Genomic DNA, 22084 nt, shown 5'->3' on the forward strand with positions numbered 1-22084 from the left:
TCCCAAGTCAATCTCTGTCACGTTATCCCGTTTTATTCCTTCCACTGCATTTGTCTCTACCTGAAATTCTTATTTGCTTGCTTATCGTCTGTTTCCCTCCACCAAGATATAAGATTCATGAGCTCAGAAGATTTTGTATTTTTTTTCTCAGCCAAAACCCCAGTGTCCAGCTCATAACAGATAATAAATTTTTGTTAATGAATTAATTTAACTCAAATTATTTTAGCACAAACTAAATTTGTAGTCATTATACAGTTGTTCTTTTCTCTACTAAAATTCTGCACGTGAAAGGACTACTCCACCCCCAAAGGAATGAAGAGTCTAACAGAATCGTTTCAATAATTTAGGAATTGTTCTCCTTCATTTTCTGGAAAAATCACCTTATGCCAGACTGATTTTCAACCTTGAGTATTTTTTCTTGAAATAAAATACGGACACATTTCTACATACACAGCGTTTTTATTAAATATACCTGGTGAGAAAAAGAATACCCCGAAATGCCGTATTTCATGTAAATCAGGTGACTAAATGAATGTAATGACGGAAAAAAAAAGAAACAAGATTTCAATAGTCTCACAAGAGGGCAACAACGTATCTTAATCATCATATAAGAAAACAATCATCAAAATATAAAAGGAAAGGAAATCTCCTGTAGAAGAATATATTTCAAAATTCTGCCTGTTGATCATTTCATTTAAAAAAGTCTATTCTAAACATGTGTGCCGTCTCACTCTCACCGACATATATGATTTCATCAGTGGTAGTGGGAGGATTTGGACTACTCATTCATACTGTGATGAAAGTCACAGCGTTTTTGTTGCACAGCAGTACAGCTCACTGGCATTACCAGTGGAAGATGGAGGAAGGTCTGCTGCTAAAAACTCAGACAAAAACGAGTCTGAAGCTTTAGCTACTACCAAGTCACACAAGCAGTAACCAAACACTGCCAGTTTGAAGGAGGCTTTGCAGTCCTGGAAGCCCCGGTGGTGTAGTGGTTAAGTGCTAACAAGAAGGTCAGCAGTTTGAACCTGCCAGGTGCTCTTTGGAAACTCTATGGGGCAGTTCTACTCTGTCCTATAGGGTTGCTATGAGTCGAAAGCGACTCAATGGGTTTGGTTTTTGTTTTTGCAGTCCTACTCTGTCCTGTAGCGTGGCTATGAGTCAGAATTGACTCAACGGCAGTAAGTTTAGTCTTTTCTTTTTTTTTTTTTGGAAAAAATCACTGAAGATTAACTCTGTGTTACTTTCTACTAATGATATTCAGTGAGCATGTTCTAAATTATGTAGGACGTCAGTATAGACCAAATCTAGCAGGTGTAATATGAAGCTAATAGGATAGTGTCAACATGTCTTGGGTGCCCTGGCCAATGTCTGGCTACAAGTATTTGGAAGGACTCGGTTGGAAATTAACTGTATTCATGTTCAAAATTAATATCGCTAAAAGAAATCTTCGTACCAGATATCCACAAGCCAGAAAGTGTGACACATGTATTCGGGGTACAATAAATACTTGTAGTTGGTTGATAAACCAATTATACATACTGTTTAAGAAAACTTGGGTAATTCAGGTGCAAAACATATTTCTCTTCCAACACATACATGTTGCATGTCATAGTTAAAGCTTTATTATCAAACTAGCATATGTAAAGTATCAATGCAGTTAAAATTAAGTTTTGAGTAAAAAGCTCCTGCTACTTATACAAGAGTGAAATTGGGGATTTCTTTAAGAATTGTCATATATAAAAAAGTTTAATATTAATGAACGATACTTGTCACTGTAAAATTTTAGACAATATAGGAATTTATGGAAAAGTCAAATTTTTAGACCACTTTTCACATTTGGAGGAAAAAAATAGAAAGATTGAACTGGATTATGAATGTTTATGATCAAAATTAAATAACACACACAAAAAATCAAAGCACATTTCACAGCAGGACCTGCAAAAAGATTTTTGTACTGATCTTTTTTGAACCATGTAAAAGAATGAATTAGCCTTGTTTTAATGGGACTTTCAGAAAAAGGAAATAATTTAATCATAGAATAGAATATCAGCTTGATAATGAACATACTCTATTATCAGTATTGATTAGTAAATCGATTGTGCTATCCAAAAAGCTTGACAAATCCTTGCTAGTATGAAAAAAAACCAGGATACTAAATTTCATTAGTGAATATATAACGATTTTTAAGCATACAAATAATCTCTGGTTTTATGTCCACTACATTTCAGAATTCTGTAAACTGTGAGGCATTCAACTGTTTAACGTGGCAGAAAATCATATTAAATGTTTCATTATTTTACTCTGTTTAGTCCTTTGCCCATTAAGCACGCAAACACCGTCATAACCATCTTTGGTTTCACTTCTACCAGGTCATCAGGTAGTGCATATATCCGGGCACCGATCTTTCGAGCAACAGAAATGGCGTATCTTGAAAAGACAAGAAAAATATCTTGGTATTTGTCATCTATTGTGTTTTCACATAATATGTTTTAACAAAATAATGCATTAGTTTGATAAATAAGATTAACTTTACACGAAGGGTAAGTTTGTGAGTCTTAAATCGTATTCACAACGGAAGTTGTACTAAACATGAGTTTTAAGGACATAGTAACCTTCCCTGTAAGGATTTTAGAGATTCAAAGAGCCACTGTACTCTAATACAAACATCAGGGCTTACTTAGCATTATTCAGCTTGTCCTCATCAGAAAGGTCTTCTCTCTTGATCATTTCTTGACGAACTGCATTTGGTTCAATGGCATCTATTAAGTCTAGGACAGGTAAACTAGTGCTGATAGACTTGTCCTAGAAAAAAAGGACAGATGAGTATTCATAAACAGCTTACCTTTAATCTTTGTAAGGATCCAGTTGTTCTGGTCAGAGTCATATAAATGAAAGCGAAACAGGCTGCTCGGCCGTATCTTGAACGGTACCGGAGCCAATTTTTTTCCCTTCTTCTTTCTTCTTTCTCTCCTTTCCCTCCCCTAGCCCATCCCTGCCTCCAAGTAAGATCCTGATGTTAGCTCCCCAAATGGTTAAGTGTTAGCCAGTGTTTCCTCTAAGACTGTGGAAAACAAGTGATACTGATCTAAGCCTGTCAAATAAGAGGAAGGATGGCGCCAGCTACCCCCTGAGCTGATGGGATAATGGCAGGACAAGATCAACGTGTTTGCCATACGACCACCGAAAGCAAACAGAAGAAAGACAGCGCACATTCCACAAGTCCCTAAAACTTATGGCCCCTTTTCCCTTAAAAACCCGAACCCATCGGTAGTCCGGTGAGACAGACGGCTTTAGGAGATCATTCCCCTGTCTCCGTATACCGGTATATCTAGTAAAACTCTTGCTACCCACCTCACCCGTCTCAAGAATTGGCTATTTGCGGCAGGCGGCTCTACCTTGCGAAATTGCGGTAACAATTTGGCGACCGGTACGGGGATTCTAGCCGTTTGAGACTCGGTGGCTCCGCGGCGGGGTCCGGGCCTGATTGACAGTTCTCCTACCAAGCGGCCGCTGGGGACTCTGTTTGTCCCCAGAGGCTGTCCCTGGACCCGGGCTTCCCTGCGGCGTCACCGGTCCCCAACCCCGCCAAAGAGGTGGGTGAAGGCAAGACCTAAACAGGATCCCGAATTGAGTCCACGACCCTCTCCCTGTTGCGCTCAGGGCCGGGGCAGATAGGGCGGGCCAGCGTGGTTTCTGGAACTGGACCGGGGCCCTTGATTTTAAGGCGAGTGGCGCCTTTGATGACCGTCCCGTGAGTAGGATCGCAAGGACCTGGGCAGGTGTATCAGTGTGTATCGGCCGTGGGTTTTTGTATTTGGATTGTTATCTATCTCCGGTTGGTGCACCCTGGTTTGGGGGAGTGGGTATACACATCTCTTATCGGTTTAGATTGAGAGATTGAAGCCCCTCCGTCTGGCATTGAGAATAGGAGGTATCCGGGGTATTGAAGTGGAGATTAAGACATTCCTAGTAATGTGTCAGACCTCACTAAGATTATCCTCCTTCCCCCTTTCCTTTCTGGCATTTGTGGTCTGAGTGTTTTTCTCTGTTTGTCAGGTTTGTCTTATGTACAACCCGCCTTGCTGTCTGGGAGGTTGAGACTGCAAGGTTATCTCCATTACTTTTGTCGGTCTGCCTGTCTTATGTACCATTACTTGTCTTCATGAGGTTTTCTTTTTTTTTTTTCTCGGTGTCGTCATCTTGTAAATCCCTATTCATACAAAACCCCTCACCAGGTTCAAGAACAGTTTTAACCTAAGTTCTTAAGATTGACAATTAGTTTCATCGGTCCGTGTACAGACTATTTTTAGAAGACTGTCCCCAAAGAAGTTAGGGTCCTAAGAAAAAAAGAACCCAAGAAATCCTGAAAGAATTAAACCTAATTAGAGAAGAGATGGATTAAGCATTGTGCTCGAGAGGCTCAAACTCTCCCCTTTGTCAAGCAAAGCTGATCCTGCCCGAGGTAGGAAAAGGTGAGTTTAAACAAACGCGATATTAGCATGGGAGGAGCCCCATCGATTCCAGCCGAATCCCCGCTGGGGTGCGTTTCGGCCAATTGGAAAAGCTGTATCTATGAGCCCATGACCAAAAAGCGGATGATTCGCCTGTGTAACAGCATATGGCCCCAATACCAGTTGGGGGACCAAGAACAGTGGCCCCCAGAGGGGTCTTTACGTTATAATAATACTTCAATTGGATTTGTTCTGCAGAAGAACTAAAAAGTGGGACAAAGTCCCTTATGCACAAGCCTTCATGTCTCTCTACCAGACCCTGCACCTCCCTAATCAGGTTTTCTTCCACGGAAAACCAAAGGCCAAAGTACTCCCTGAATCCTCATCAGAGGACCCCCTCCTAGAGGGATGGGCTATGGCCACCGTTTCGGCTCCCCCGCCCCCCTATAGGGAAGGTGCGGTAGAAGACGAGGGGTCGGACCGTGAAACGACAAGGTCTCCAAACGGAATGGTCGAGCCAGATTCTAGCTTGGCCGGCGCACCAAAGGCGGATGGAGGAGGAGGATCAGACAGTGAAGGTCCGGCTGCTTCAGGTATGGTCTCCCCTTCTCATACCCGCCAGGGTACCGTTTTCGGTGAGGGTGCCTCAGGAGTCCAGGCAGGGCAGTACCCACTAAGAGAAGTCCTGCCGGAGTGGATGATAAAGGGCAGCCACGGGGGACAATGCTGCTACCTAGCCCATTTCCCACCTCTGATCTATATAACTGGGAGAGCCATAACCCGCCCCCCACCGGAGGGACCCAAACAAAATGAGTGAACTCTATTTTCTCTACTCACCGCCCTACCTGGGCAGATATACAGGCGCTCCTCACCACTCTGTTAACTTCAGAAGAACGCCGTGTGGTGTTAGAGCAGGCTCGGAAAGAGGCCGATAGGATCCATAACTTAGACCCTAGTAATGGAGCCCGACCCCCTGGGACAGAAGCCATTCCTACTAGAGATCCACATTGGAATCACAATCGTGAAGAAGGGGCGAGAAGACGTCAGTTCTATCGAGACTGCCCAATCGTTGCGTTGAGAAACGGGGCCCCCACATCCAAGAGCTTACGAAAGGTTAGAGCAATTATCCAGGGAGAAAAGGAAGACCCATCCTCTTTCTTAGAAAGAGTGACAGACACGTTTCGTCAGTACACTGATATCAACCCCGAAGATCCCAACAACGCCCGGCTGATAAACCTGACTTCTATTTCGCAGAGTTCCTTTGATATTCGAAAAAAAATTACAAAAATTAGAAGGAGGACTTGGGATGCCAATAGGGCAGCTGCTTGAAGTAGCTTTTAAGGTGTTCAATAACCGGGACCAGGTAGCAGAACAAAAAGAAAAACAAAATATGAAACAAAAGGCGGCCTTACTAGCAGCAGCCTTGAAATAAAAAATTTAAAAAATTACTAGCCTTACTAGCAGCAGCCTTAGCCCCCCACCGAATGAAGAAGGGGGAAGGGAGATAAGAACCCTAAGAAGGACCACCCCGGGGCGAGGAGGGAGAGCTTTAGAACCCGACCAGTGCGCCGCTTTCTGTAAAAGACACGGGGCCACTGGAAGCGGGAGTACCCAGAGAGAAGGGAAAGGCGCGACAGACCAAACCCGGCCACTCTCCAGGCTTATCGGGCAGGGCCGGCACGGTTAGGTGATCCCGAATGCCGGGGCCCGGGGCCTGGAACCTCGTCGGCTATCTCCCGCCGCGAGCCCCGGGTAACTCTAAAGGTGGGAGGACGCCCTATTGACTTTATTCCGGACACGGGTGCCACCTTTTCTGTTTTGAGCACCGCGGAATCTCCCCTTAGTCCACGTACCGCCCCAGTGGTAGGGGTTTCAGGAAAACTTTCAACTCGGCCTTTCCTCCAACCGGTGAATTGTAAAATTGGAAAAGCCTTGTTAATACCACGAGTTCCTTTATATGCCGAATGCCCCGCCCCCCTCCTTGGGAGGGATATATTGTCAAAACTTGGGGCACAAGTCACCCTTGCACCGTCTCAAATTTTGGTTCCAAATCTGCCCGAACAGGCATGCGCTTTGCAAGCAGCCTTGTTGCAAAAGGAACCAGCGGCCTCTAGCGACATCCCTGTCCACATACAACAAGAAGTGAACCTGGAAGTCTGGGCATCAGGGAGGCCGGGAAGGGCCACGTTCGCGGAGCCAGCCAAAATTGCCCTAAAGCCTGGAGCCCCTGTTGTAAATCAGAAACAATACCCGCTCCGTGGAGAAGCTCTGAAGGGATTGCGCCACTGGTCCAAAAACATATAGAAATTGGAATTTTAAGACCATGCCGGTCACCATATAACACCCCCATTCTGCCAATGTTAAAGCCCGGGACAGGAGAATGTAGGTTTGTGCAAGACTTAAGAAAGATTAACCAAATAGCAGAAGATATTCACCCGGCTGTGCCCAACCCCTATACTCTCCTAGTAACCATACCCAACATATATGCTTGGTTTTCAGTATTAGATCTGAAAGATGCTTTCTTTTGCATTCCCTTGCATCCTGAGTCTCAACTTTTTTTTGCAGTTGAATGGACTGATTTAGAAACAGGGACAAAAAGGCACCTCACATGGCAGGTGCTGGTCCAAGGGTTCAAGAACTCCCCCACAATTTTCGGAGAGACATTGGCTAAAGACATGAGGGCCTTGCAACTAGAAAAGGGGATGGTCTTACAGTATGTGGACGATATTTTAATGGAAAGTGAAAGTCAAGAAGACTCAGATCGAAATACCATCCTGGTCTTAAACCATCTGGCTAGGTGTGGGTACTGAGTTTCCAAAAGGAAGGAAGGCCCAAATATCACAACAAGTAAGGTATCTGGGGTTCCAAATATCACAGGGGCAACAGAGCCTTCTCCAGGACCAGTGAGAAGCTATTATACAGGTAGCGCCCCCTACCTCTAAGCGACAACTTAGAGGTTTTCTTGGGATGGCAGGTTTTTGTCAAATCTGGATACCAGGGTTTGGACTGATCGCAAAACCCTTGTATGAAGCCCTGAAGGGAGAGGATAAAGAAACCCTGTTTTGGACCGCTGAATGTCAACAAGACTTTGAAAAAATTAAATATAAATTAATAACAGCCCCAGCATTAGGGTTACCAGATCTCCAAAAGCCATTGGAACTGTTCGTACATGAGAGACAGGGAGTTGCTCTGGGAGTGCTGACCCAGACTTTGGGACCAGCCAAGAGGCCAATAGCCTATTTTTCAAAACAGCTAGACAATGTGGCTCCGGGCTGTGGCTGCAACATGTGACTTACTACAAGAAGCTGAAAAATTTACCCTAGGACAAAAAGTGATGGTTCACACGCCTCACACTGTCCTTCTCCTCAGAACAAAAGGAGGGGTTTTGGCTTACAGCAAGATGCATGGGGAAATATCAAGCAATCCTATTAGACAACCCAAATGTAATCTTAAAGGCTGTCTCTGCTCTCAACCCAGCCACCCTACTACCCATCTTGGAAGAAGGGCCAATACATGACTGTTTAGAGATTATAGAAGAGGCTTATTCCAGCAGGCCTGATCTGTCAGACACCCCTTTAACTGACTCCGAGCTAGAAATGTACCCCGATGGTAACAGCTTCATGTATAAAGGACATCGAAGGGCAGGCTATGTGGTAGTGAATCGGGCTGAAATTTTAGAGGCTGCTCCGCTTCCTGCTGGCATCTCAGCACAAAAACCCGAGTTAATAGCCCTTGGACAGGCCCTACGGCTGGGAGCAGGAAGGCGTACAACAGTGTACACTGACAGCAGATATGCCCATCGTGTGCTTCACTCTCATGGGGCCTTGTGGAAGGAGAGGGGCCTCCTTACGCCTGCTAGCAAAGAGATAAAGCTGGTACCAGAGATTCTTGAACTCCTAGAAGCAGTCAATGATCCTCTCCAGGTGGCAGTGGTGTATTGCCCCGGACACCAGAAGGGAAAATCCCCTGAAGCTGTAGGGAACCGGAAAGCAAACACGGAGGCCATAAAGGCTGCAATGCAAGGAAATGAGACAGAGAAAGAAATGGCCCTGACCCCTCACCTGGACCCTGCTGACCTTCCTGCACCTACCTACACCACTCAAGACTTAAAAAGGCCTGAAGAATGGGGTTTTCACCCAGTTCCCCATTCCAGCTGGTTAGTGAGCTCCGAAGGAAAAGTACTGTTACCAGAAGCCCAGGTATATAGTGTAGTGTCGACTTTACATGAAGGAACTCATTATGGGAGAAATGCCAGTCTTGAGTGGATCCAACAGGTGGTCGCAGGACCAAGTCTCCTCAAGGCCATTCAAGAAGTCACAAGAAGATGCTGCCACCTTTGTGCAAAGAACAACCCAAAGACTGTGCCCCATCCAACAGAGCCGGGAGTCCAACATCGAGGAACTAACCTGGGAGAAGATTGGCAAATAGATTTTACAGCTATGCCCCGGGTACCTGGAAACTTCAGGTATCTGCTGGTCTTTGTGGATAACTACTCAGGGTGATTAGAGGCTTTCCCTTGTCGAACCGAACAAGCTCGAGAAGTAACTAAGGTACTACTCAAAGAAATTATCCCTCGGTTCGGATTGCCAATTTCAATTCAAAGTGACAATGGAGGAGCTTTCATGGCACAAATAACCCAAGAAATCAGCAAAGCCCTGGATATAAATTGGAAGCTACATTCTGCCTGGAGGCCACAGTCGACAGGAAAGACTGAGAAGATGAATCACACCCTAAAAAAGGCTCTGGCAAAAATATGTCAGGAGACTAACTTAACATGGTTACAAGTCCTGCCTATTGCACTGCTTAGAATCCGAGTGGCCCCTCGAAGTGGGCTTAAGTTAAGGCCTTATGAGTTAGTATATGGGAGACCATTCCTGAGGAATTCCACCTTCCCCACCTCGGTAATGATAGAGGTGGAAAAGGGAGACTGGATCTGCTCTCTGAGAGCTGTTGGAAACATTATTAACCAATATGCCTCTCTCCATCTGTCATTTCCCTCTAATACCCCTCTTCACAGATTCCAGCCAGGAGATCGGGTATTACTAAAGACTTGGAGACACCAGCACCCTGAAAACTGCTGGCTCCTCCTGAGTGACCCCCATGGCTGACACCACTCGGTCATACAATCGAGACTTTTCAATCATTATTTCAGATATAACCTTGTCTCATACAGGGTTTTATTACCATGTAGAATTTAAAAAAGGGTTGCCAAAAGATATTGAAATCAGTAGGGGGGAAGGAATCCGGGTAGTTGTTGTAGGATATCAAGAGCCTGCCCACCTCCCAGATGGGTGGGACTGGTCATCCAATGGCCTAGTCACCATGTCCCAAGCAGTGGCCAGGGGGGGAAATCCCAGCAACTGCTGGATATGCCATCATCTTCCTTGGTCAAGAGCACCTTTAAGCCCCATGGCAGCCCCAATTTTTTACTATCACAAGAATGTCCCTAACTGTACCTTAACTCACTGTGCCCCTAAGGCCCCAATCCGAGCTCAGTTCGTACAGTACCCATTTCCCATACCTTGTTTTCTCCTCGCTAATCTTTATAATCATACCTCGGGAACCAAATGGGAAACAAAATCACAAAGTCCCCAAGCTAAAGTCACATGGCAAGTTTTTCGAGACTTCCAGCTTCTTTTGTCCTGCAACTAATCTTTGACCATACCCCAGTTAATTCACATCAATTCTAGTATTCCCATTGGCAGCAATAAGAATCTATCCTTGTGTGCTCCACCAGGATACACCTTCCTATGTGGAGGGAGACCCTACCCCACCAGTGAAGTCCCCATCCCTAGGCCATCACCTTACACCTGGGCCATTCAATGCTTAACAGGAGTTCACTTTGTGGGACAGTGTACTCTGGGGTTCCTGGCTTTCCCAACCCAAGTTCATCCACTGTCTGCCCAACACACCATGAAGATCCCCCAAAAGAAAAGGGATGTGTTTTCAGTAAATCCTACATCCCTAGAAATGACAGGGATGGAAAGTAACCCTCTTCTAGAAGAAACCGGGTTTAAGTGGTGGTTCTTGAGAACAATTATTCCAGGCTTAGAAATGTACCACATGGAAGTGGCCGTTAGAAACTTGTCAGATACTATCCACCTGCTAGCCCTAGGAACTGAAAAGGCGCTTAGAGCACAACAAACCTCTTTAAACTCCTTAGCAGAGGTGGTCCTAAATAATAAAATAGCCTTAGACTTTTCTTATTAGCCAAATCGGGAGGAGTGTGTGCTGTAATTAACAAAACCTGTTGTGGCTGGATAAACACCACCAGAAAAGTAGAGGTAGGACTAGATGCCATCCACAAGGTAACCAAATGGACTGCCCCAAACCTAGGCAAGAGAGCATGTGGAATTGGTTCACTAACCTTTTCCCTACCTTGGGGTTCTGGTTGACCCCTTTAATAACTTTGAGAGTAACAGTCACTTTGGTCTGCATTTGCGCCCCATGTCTAATACAAGTGGTTACCAGGACGCCACCAACACCCTCAAGGCTGGAGAGGTCTTTGCCCTGGTAGACTGAACTACTCCTTTCCCAGACTCCAGGGATGTGCGTCACTTAATCCAACGAGACATTGCCAAATTTCATCTTTCCAAACCGCAACCTGTATATGACCCCTAGTAGATGTCAAGTTTCTCTCCCCATCCGATGTCCCCATCCAGCAGGAAGTAGCTAGAGAGAGACACGGCGCCCTGTTTCCCAAGATTGAGAAACCTATAACAAAAAGGGGGGATTGAAACAGGCTGCTCAGCCATATCTTAAACAATACCTGAGCCAATTTTTTTTCCTCCTTCTTTCTTCTTTCTCTCCTTTCCTTCCCCTAGCCCATCCCTGCCTCCAAGTAAGATCCTGATGTTAGCTCCCCAAATGGTTAAGTGTTAGCCAGTGTTTCCTCTAAGACTGTGGAAAACAAGTGATATTGATCTAAGTCTGTCAAATAAGACCAAGGATGGTGCCAGCTACCCCCTGAGCTGATGGGATAATGGCAGGACAAGATCAACGTGTTTGAGATACGACCACCAAAACCAAACAGAAGAAAGAGAGCACACATTCCACAAGTCCCTAAAACTTATGGCCCCTTTTCCCTTAAAAACTGGAACCCATCGGTAGTCTGGTGACACAGACGGCTTTAGGAGATCATTCCCCTCTGTCTCCATATACCGGTATATCTAGTAAAACTCTTGCTACCCACCTCACCCGTCTCAAGAATTGGCTATTTGCGGCAGGCAGCTCTAACTCCCGAAATTGCGGTAACAAAAGCAATTTATCATTTTTCTTTGTATCTAAAATTCAGCTTTTCTGCAACCAGCACACAACATATCACAAACCATTTAAAATACCGTTTCCTTCAACCTTTATAGAGAATATAGTGTAGAGAATTGAAACTATACCTGAATGTTTGTGGACATGACAATCCCTAAAGTATGCTAACCATAGAATTCATACTGTAAACAATAAACAACTTTTGAAAGAGAACAGGAAATTAATTTTAAATTAATACTTTTATAAATTCTAGAAGTATTATATTTCTTAGGCCAGGAATTCCTAAGTGTTTCCAAGAGAAAAATGAAAGGTAATAATGGAAAGGAACTAACATTTACAAAAGCATTGTTCTCATTGTCTTACATGATTTAGAAATTTGTTTAATCCTCCTAACAGCCTGATGATAAAGAAATTATAATCCCTCTCTTTAGAGATAAAGGACTTGAAGTTCAGAGAACTCAAAATAATTGGTCACACAGCTAGTAAGTACAGAGCCAGTATTTGAACCCACAGACTGACTCTAACCCAAGATTTCTATTTTTGAAGTTACCTCCAAGGTGAACTAAAAATGAACTAAGGAAAGAGCACTGCATTTGAAGTCAGAAATCCTGGTCTGAACTGACTCTACCACTTACCAGGCGCTCCTTGGAAACTCTATGGGGCAGTTCTCCGTCCTATAAGGTTGCTATGAGTCAGAATAGACTCGAGAGCACTGGGTAGTTTTCTTTACTTACCAGCACTTGAACAAATGATTTGATAACTCTCTCAGCTTGAATGGTGGCTACTGTTGCTTGCCTAACCAGCATCCATTCACCCCTTACTTCTTTATTCATCAATCAGAACCTGTATTTTTACCCCATATTTTTTTTATCCACACTTCCCTCATACGTCACCATGTGCTTCGAGGAAAGCCAACTCCATCCACAGCTCCAGGCATGATCATGAATTAGTCTAGGCCAGTGTTCTCAATGGGGGTGATACCACTCCCAAGGAGGAGGGGTTGGGGTGATAAACTTACCCTTTTTATGGATAAAGCATACAGTGCATAAACAGATATATGCTATCATCTATGACTAAAATTTCATTGGGGGGCAATTAGGAAAAAAAGTCTGAAAAAGCCTCCTTAGTGGGCAATAATGAAAAAAAAAAAAAGAAATTGAGAAATACTGGTCAAAGCCAAATGGAATAATCCCATTCCCTTGCCACAGTGATCTAATCTGGGCCTAATTAAATGTGAGGCCCTTGCTGTCCAGGAAGAGCTAGGGAAAGCCAGCAACCCCTCCTATAGATGAGTGAGAGGATGGAGCCTCTGCCACAGCCAGCGGCTGTCCTGTGACCAAGAGGAGAACCAGCTTTAGGGTGAATCTGGCACTTTCAATATCAAAGCATAGAGATGGCGGGATAAACCTGACTCCTGAATGACATTCCTGAATTATTGGCTCAACCAACCCTGAACTCTACCTTACTTCTGGATTTGTTATTGGAGTTAGTATCTTTCCTTTTGGTTTAATTCTGTTTCAATTAGGTTTGTTACTTGAAGCCAAAAGCACCTTTTCCTCATCTCTAAAATGGAAATTTCATAGGATTCTTGGGAATATTAAGGTAATATAGGTGAAAACATCTGGTACAGTTCATAGCCAAGTGGGGGTTTTTATTAATAAATGATGAAACAGTTTGAAGCCATGTGAAGATTTCCTGCCATGATCTAGGAACTATCATGTTTACTAATTTTAGGTAAATTATGTATCACCAGGAATATTCATTTTATGAAACAGATCTTTATGGGGGGGGGGTAGTGGTTAAAAAAAAAAACAAAAACTAGAGTTCTTAATTCCACCTGATACTGTTAATCTGGACCTGGTTTTTTGGCATCTTCTCTATTTCTGAAAAATTCTTACACCTGTTTCCTCAAAGTTTAGTTTGCAGACCAACTACATGAGAATCACCTGGGGTGCTTGTTAAAAGTGCAGATTTGGCCCTACTCTCGAGTTAATGAAGGAGCCCTGGTGGTAGAGGGGTTAAAGTGACTGACTGCTAACCAAAAGGTCAGCAATTGGAAACCACCAGTGGCTCCGGGGGAGAAAGATGGGGCAGTCTGCTTCCATAGAGATGCACAGCCTTGGAAACCCTATGGAGTCCCTAAGAGTCGGAATCAACTTGATGGCAGTGGGCTTTTTTGTTTTGCTTTCTCAAGTTAAGGAATCAGGTTATCTGTGGATGGGGCTGGTAATTTACATTTTTAACAAGCTTTCCACGTATGCACCGTGTTATACCTTCTAAAAAAACTAAACATGTTTGTCATTCTAGAATTTAAGATTTCTATGAACTTTTCATATAGCATTTATGTGATGATTAAAAAAATACAGGTGGCTTAATTGTGCTATATTTTGATTATCTGTTTGCATATTTTAAATATTCATTTAGATTTAGAAAAAATCATTTTTTTCCACCTATTTCCTTAAGGTTCATCTTGTGAAAAGCTTTCACTGAAGTTTTTAAAGATTATGTTGGGTACTGTTCTCTTCCTTTTTCCAAAAAAAAATAGGCCTATCTTCCACCTCCTGTGATTTGTACATTAGCAGTGGAAAATATTTGACTTTTGCAAAGGGGGCAGGAGTTACAGTGGAAACCCTTAGTTATATAAATGCGTTTTCATCACTTATTTTCCTTAAGCTAATCATAAATTATTTCAGCAGAAAGAATTTCTAGAATCTTAATGAGAACTAGCCTAGAGCTTCACTTGATTTTCAAGATAATGAACTGTACCATCTCTTTCCCTTAATCTGATATACATTTACTATTAGAACATTTCACTCCATTATTCTTCCTGCCATTTTTTAAAATAAAAGTGGGAAAACAGTGATGTCGCCACCAGAGTTCCCTAAAAGGCTCAATGAGAACTCCTCTACGTATGATGGAGGCCCTTTGCATACGGGCAATACCAACAGTCCAGTAAGCCCTATTTATTGGCCGCTTAATATGTGCCAGGCACTATTAAGCTCTTTAAATTTGTTGATTTATTTAGTCTGACAACAACCCTACAAGATAGGTACTATTAACATCCCCATTTTAGATATGGGAAAACTCAAGCATGGAAAAATTAAGTAACTTGCCCAAGGTCACGCAGATATTAACTGGTGAGCCTATTTTATTCAAGAGCTGTTAGTAGCGACTGCTGAAGTTTCTGTAAAACACTGCACTCATAAAACTCACTTAAGCTATCCTATATAATTGTGCATGGACTTCACATTTTCTGGAAATCATTTAATCCACTAATGCTGTTTGCACATAGGAAATGCTGAAGGATATGAAGTTATCTCTGTCTGGCCAAAGAAAGGCATCCTAAAGCCTTCTGAAATCTTTCATTCTCCCTAAAGGAAAGTATTAAGACAGTTGCCAGTTGAGCATTAACCTTACTGGGTGCTTACCATGTGCTACATACACACTAAGCTAAATGTTTTACACACATTTCCTTTCATCTTCATAACTCTGAAAGCAGGCATTCTTATCCATATTTTGCAGGGAAGGTTTGCTGTTGTTGTTAGGTGCCATCGAGTCGCTTCCGACTCATAGCGACCCTATGCGTAACAGAACGAAACACTGCCCAGTCCTGGGCCATCCTCACAATTGTTGCTATGCTTGAGCCCACTGCTGCAGCCCCTGTGTCAATCCATCTGGTTGAGGGCCTTCCTCTTTTTTGCTGACCCTCTCCTTTACCAAGCATGATGTCCTTCCCCAGGGACTGATCCCTTCTGATAACATGTCCAAAGTATGTGAGACGTAGTCTCTTCATTCTTGCGTCTAAGGAGCATTCTGGTTGTACTCCTTCCAAGACGGATTTGTTCATTCTTTTGGCAGTTCACAGTATATTCAGTATTCTTCGCCAACGCCATGATTCAAATGCATCAGTTCTTTTTCAGTCTTCCTTACTCATTGTTTGGAAACCCTGGTGGCGTAGTGGTTAAGTGCTACCGCTGCTAACCAAGGGGTCGGCAGTTCATTGGAAACTCTATGGGGCAGTTCTACTCCATCCTATAGGGTCGCTATGAGTCAGAATCCACTCCACAGCACTGGGTTTTACTCATTGCTCAGCTTTCTCATGGATATGAGGTGATTGAAAACACCATGGCTTGGGTCAGGTACACCTTAGTTCTCAAGGTGACATCTTTGCTTTTTAAAAGAGGTCTTTTGCAGCCAATTTGCCCAACGCAATGCATCTTTTGATTTCTTGACTGCTGCTTCCATGAGTGTTAGTTATGGATCCAAGTAAAATGAAATCCTTGACAACCTCAATCTTTTCTCCGTTTATTATGATGTTGCTTACTGGTCCAGTTACGAGGATCATTGTAAGGTTTAGAGGTTAATAACACGTTCAAAACGACTTCTTCCCTTTTACCCTCCCTTTGGTTTTTTACTTTACATACCTAATTCTTGCTTTACCACTTACCCTTCAGGTCTCAGCCTAGACTTCATTTCCTACAGGAAGTCTTTCTTAGTCCCTCAGGACTCAGCTAGTTGCCCTCGGCATATGCTCCCATACTCCCCGAGGCTGAGTTTTATATAGTGTTGCTGACACTCCATACTGTGATTCCTGTTTGCTTTTTTGCCTCCTCCCTTGAATAGTGAGCTCTTTGAAAGCACTATGTAGCCACAGTGCCTAGCACAGCACCTGACACACGGTAAGCTTTGAATATTCATGGAAGGAATGAGAAATGTGTCACACAGCTGATAAGTGGCTGAACTGAGAGTCAAATCCAGAACCACACAACTCCAAAGCCTGGCTTCCAGCTTGCAGTCAGACAGTCCTGGGTGTGAAACCCAGCTCTTCTGCTTAATAGTTGTAAGACAGTAGACAAGTTAGTAGCTTCTCTAATTCTTCCCCCTTCTTTCTCATAGAATTGTTGAGAGAATTAAAATAAATAAAACAGTAATGTGTAAAGTACTTAGCATGGTGACACACAGGACTCAATACATGCTAATTATGATTTATTATTCACTGATTTGCCACCTTCCTATCTTCTTAAAAAAAAAAAAAGGAAAATTAATTTGCAACTAAAAATGGCAAGTTTCTCTGAAATTTCAAGGTATAGTAATAGGTTCTTACTAACCCAGAAACCCAGTGCCGTTGAGTCGATTCTGACTCATAGCGACCCTATAGGACAGAGTAGAACTGCCCCATAGAGTTTCCAAGTAGCGCCTGGTGGATTCAAACTGCCAACCCTTTGGTTAGCTGCTGTAGCACTTAACCACTATGCCACCAGGGTTTCCAGGTTCTTACTAGTACCACTTATTATAGCTTTTAAACATAATGCCGTCCATGGTTGGAAAAAACTCCTACCTCAATTATTTTTTACCATTTGCTGCCACATTTCTTAGCCATTTTCACTCTCTAAAGATTTTATTACCAAGTACCTATTAAATGCCAAACACTTTTGCAATACATTTCTGTCTCCTCAGTTCTAAGTAAAACAGTACTCTCTTAAGTCTGATCTTCCTTGTGAATTGAGGAAGTGATATAAGAAAGGGTTTGTGTACTCCACTGTTTCAACTTTTCTCTTCAACTGATCACTAAGTCTCCATTCCCAGTTTTAATGTCTCCTTTTATCTAACTTCCCAGTTCCTGAAAACTACCTCAAATTCAACATGTTTAAAACTGAATTCATCACCTTTTCAAGAAAGCAGTTTGTACCTCGTGACAGCCCAATTGCTGTTAGTGTTCTCCGTTTTCCAACCACCCAAGCCCCAAACATCAAGAGCTTTGACTTCTTCTCTTCTGTTTCCCTAAATCAAGAAACCAAGTCCTAGCTATTCTTCTTTCTGCAATAGCTTATACCTATCCATTCTTACCATTCCCATGCTCACCCTCACTCAATCTCATTGAGATCCTTTATCACGTCAAACCTTGACTACTGCCTTGGCTTCTTATGCTTGGTCCTTGCATGTACACCATTCTCCCTCCAACCCATCCTGCTCACCACTTTCTGATCTATCTTCCTAAAACAATCACTTTCTTACATCACTTCCTTATTCAAAATCTTTTATTTAGGCCAAATTCCTCCACAGTCTTGACCCAGCCTGTATCTTACACTACACAGCCCTTAAAAAGTCTCCTCTCTAGCCAGATTATTTCTCCTAAGCCTCTCAGACTTGCTATCTTAGTTATCTAGTGCTGCTATAACAGAAAACCATAAATGGGTGGCTTTAACAAACAGAAATTTATCTTCTTACAGTTTAGGAGGCCAAAGAGTGCCATCCGAATTCAGGGTGCCATCTCTAGGGCAAGGCTTTATCTCTCGGTCAGCTCTGGAGGGCGATCCTTGTCTCTTTGAGTTTCTGCTCCTGAGCAATCTTCATGTGGCTTGGCATCTCTCTTCCCCCATCTCTGCTCTGCTGGCTTGTTTAATCTCTTTTATATCTCAAAAGAGACTGACTCAAGACACACCCTACACTAATCCTGTCTCATTAACGTTAACAGGTCAACTCAATCCCAAATGAGATTATAAGCACAGGCACAGAGGTTAAGATTTACAGCACATATTTTGGGGGACACAATTCAAACCATAACACTTTCCTTTATTCAAGATGGACCCCTCCTAGTTTGTTCTCCACCTGCTCAAGCCCCGCCTGTATCTATGCTCAACTCAAACCCAACTTTCTCCATCCATTCTTCACTGCCCATTCAGTTGGAAACGATCAATTAGACTTCCCAATGATAGTGTCAGTTGTATTACTTATTTGGATTTTATCATTTACTCTGTAGTGGTATTTGTTATCTTTTCGGCTTTGTCTTTCAACTCAGTGGTGAATGCTGAGAGCCAAATCAATTTCTTAGACTTTGTACCTTTTTCTTTACTAGAAAAGTTATTTACATCATAAGAACTCAAGAAATATTTATTGATTTGTTCCTAAATATTATTTTCTCATTTTACTTGATTTAACAATATACATTTCCTATGTTTAATAAATGAATATATAAATACATATAATTTTAATATAAAAATTTTAAAGAGTAAATTCCAATTAGAGAATTTTGTAATAAGTCCCACTTGTTTTACATTTTTCAAGTGGAGTTTTATGTCTAAAAAATATAGACAAACCATGGTCTGAAAATTACTTTTTTTTTTTTTTTTTAAATAAACTCCTCAATGTTATTAGCTCCTTCCGAGATTGAAAAAGAAGGGCTTCACTTGACCTAGGACTCAGGCAGCATCTCTATCAACAACCTAGTTCTTGGGATAGCCTAATGTTTCATCTATTTGTGCTTTTTTATTTCACTACATTGTTTTATTTCATTGTTTCTCAAAAACACAGATTGACTGCTGGTTCTTTACTTATCGCAGTAAAATCACACAAGGCTCACGGAGTGAATGGGTACACGCAGACATGCTTATCTGTAACTGACATCATCTTGCATGCAGAAGCAGAGCACAATGGAAATGCAAGATTAGTGGGTAGGTATGTAGAGATTGTTTCGAGTGCTTTATGAATCATCCACAAATGCTCAGGAGTGTTAAGTGCCATTATGAAGCCAGATGACAAGATTTTTTTTTTCCTACCAGTTTTCTCAATTCCCACTTGAGTCAGTTTCGCTGGTTCTGTTATGCCCGGGAAGTGATGTCAATACAATTCTGAGACTGCTGCGAGGGAGCACAAAACATTATAGGTCCTGTATAAACAATGACTTCTTATCTTTCTTTTTCATCTGCAATTGGATTTTTTTGGCTCTATTCTATTTCTTTTTTTAAGATTAGATTACCAGCGTTTTATAAGATTAACCTGTGTTTATATGAAATAGAACAATCAATCAAAAAAGTATAAGGATTCAAACTGGGTGCTTTTGGTTTACACATGCCACGTAATTAGTCTGCCCAAACTCTTAACTTGCATGATGCTAAGACACAACATAATGTAATTATGAACCTAACCCAATGTAATCCCTGATAAAAATTCCTTCCTAAACTTAGTTTCTTACAAAAAAAAAGTTTTTAAAAATAATTTTCTGATTACCTTGAAGCTGGAAATAGACGTTTTTTTGTTTGCATTTTTAAGAGTCTGATTGACCCATTTAATAATAATTTCATCATTTACTTTTTCACCCTCTCCAAGATCTGATAACACATTCAGTGTGTACCTGCAACAGAAAAGACACATATTTGAGACTCAAAGGGATGACACTTGCTCTCATATCACTTATGTCAGCACTTCGATAAATATTTAAGAGATATTTCAGTTCTAAAATTTCTCATTTAATCTGGTATGTGCACTTGGATACATCTCAAAGTTACAGGGCTCACTAATCAGACACAAAAACTACTAGCTGATATTTTTAAAAATTAAACCAATTCCTTATGAAGCAATTTGTAATAGGCATTAATAAAAGTGATTTTGTGTTTTCAGGACTGACCCATTTTCAAAATAAAGTATAACTTACAAAAATAAATAAATAAATAAAACCCCAAAACCCGTTGCCATCGATTGTGACTCACAGCTACCCTACAGGACAGAGTAGAACTGCCACACAGGGTTTCCAAGGCTGTAAACCTTTATGGGAGCAGACTGCCACATCTCACTCCCATGGAACGGCTGGTGGGTTGGAACCATCAATCTTTTAGTTAGCAGCCAAGTGCTTAACCGCTGTGGCACCAGAGGTCACAAATACAAAAAATAATCAATAGTAAATCATTTTTTAAGTTAATATATTTTATACTATATATTTCTTTGGTATCCCTTATTCTTCAAAAATAGTAAAAATTCCCGTTCAAATGGCTTGTTGAAGAAAACTGACGATGTTGCTGTAAAAACACCAAAACCAAACCCATTGCCATAGAGTCGATTCTGACTCAGAGCAACCCTACAGGACAGAGTAGAACTGCCCCATAGGGTTTCCAAGGAAAACCTGGTGGATTTGAACTGCCGACCTTTTGGTTAGCAGCCATAGCTCTTAATCACTATGCCACCAGGGTTTCCAGTGCTGCTGTAGACATCTTATTGGCCTTTACCTTCTCATCAGCTGCCACACCAACGCTAGTGTAAGTGTTGCATTCCCTTCATTTAGGTCCTGCCCAGCAATGCCAACCAACGAGAATTTGGCCTTATCCTTCCCAAGTTCCACTGCATAGTTACAGTTTTCGATCTATAAACAATAAGTCAAAGTTTTGGAATAAAAATAAAAATTTTTAAACATATTCCCTGAATTTGCCAGTCTAGTTCAATCATCTGAAAAATAATTACACTTTCATGTTAAATTTATGTCACAGAATCTCATTTCATAATAATAGCCCAGCGAAAGCAAGGAAATAATTATTCCCATTTTACAGATGAAGATATCAAAAAACTGAGGGGTTAAGCAGAGGCTAGACAAAAGAACATCTGGCTGGAAAGTTCCGAGAAGTCAAGTATAAGAGGCTAGATTAAATCAACTTTGAGGTCTCTTTCTACCCTAAAAGTCTTCATTGTGTGACTTTTCAAGATTAAACAGCTTATTAGTGGCAAATCTGTAACTAGAAACCTAGGTTTCCTGCATCCCATTAAAAAACCAAACCTGTTGCCGTCAAGTCGAATCTGATTCATAGTGGCCCTACAGTGACCCTGTTAACAGAGATAAAAATATTGTTTTGTCTAAATAAAAAATTAAGGAATAGAGGGAAAAAATGGTTTCCGTCATTAAGAATCAAACTTCATCCCACATGTTTTTTATCCAGATCTCACTCATCCTCTAAATCATCTTCTGGCCCACTTTCTTCAATAAAGGCTTACCCTTAAATGTACCAAAAACCCACTGCCGTCAAGTCGATTCCGACTCATACCGACCCTACAGAACAGAGTAGAACTGCCCCACAGAGTTTCCAAGGAGCGCCTGGTGGATTTGAACTGCTGACCTCTTGGTTAGCAGCTGTAGTACTTAACCACTACGCCACCAGGGTTTCCTTAAATGTACCAGCTGATAACAATTTACCCTTTGTTTGAACTCCTGCATACTTATTTTGTAATGCTTAGGCACCATCTCCTACTTATACTTAGCTTTTTATGCACTATCTTTTGCCAACTATAAGTTATGCTTCTTTTATGGGACAAGCCTATAATGTTTACAAATCTCTTTCATACTCTCCCACCTTCTGCTCAGGACCCAGCATAGTGCCCTGCCTACAGTAAAAATCCGATGAATGAACACCAAATAAATTATTCCCACCTATCTGGTGACGCAGTGGTTAAGAGATCAGCTGCTAACCAAAAGGTTGGCAATTCAAACCCACCAGCCACTCCTTGGACACCCTAGGGGGCAGTTTCACTTTGTCCCGTAGGGTCACTATGAATCGGGATCAACTTGACGGTGCTGGGTTTGGTTCTTTTTGGTTTACCTATTTCTC

At 42.0% G+C, this 22084-nt stretch overlaps 1 protein-coding gene across 3 annotated transcripts in view; it reads right to left on the minus strand.

Annotated features, from left to right (window-relative positions):
* Window positions 1-461: 461 nt before the first annotated feature.
* Window positions 462-22084, minus strand: part of PLS1 (plastin 1) — a 98685-nt gene continuing 77062 nt past the window's right edge. For all 3 annotated transcript variants that reach the window (XM_049867772.1, XM_049867771.1, XM_049867773.1), the window contains 4 exons: window positions 20717-20850; window positions 19725-19848; window positions 2681-2805; window positions 462-2430 (listed from right to left, as the gene is read on the minus strand). In XM_049867772.1, the coding sequence (XP_049723729.1) occupies window positions 2295-2430; window positions 2681-2805; window positions 19725-19848; window positions 20717-20850 (519 nt within the window). In that variant the 3' untranslated portion in view covers window positions 462-2294. The remainder of the gene's footprint in view (window positions 2431-2680; window positions 2806-19724; window positions 19849-20716; window positions 20851-22084) is intronic.

The sequence above is a fragment of the Elephas maximus genome, chromosome 23 (assembly GCF_024166365.1).
Source record: "Elephas maximus indicus isolate mEleMax1 chromosome 23, mEleMax1 primary haplotype, whole genome shotgun sequence".
Taxonomy (NCBI): Eukaryota; Metazoa; Chordata; class Mammalia; order Proboscidea; family Elephantidae; genus Elephas; species Elephas maximus.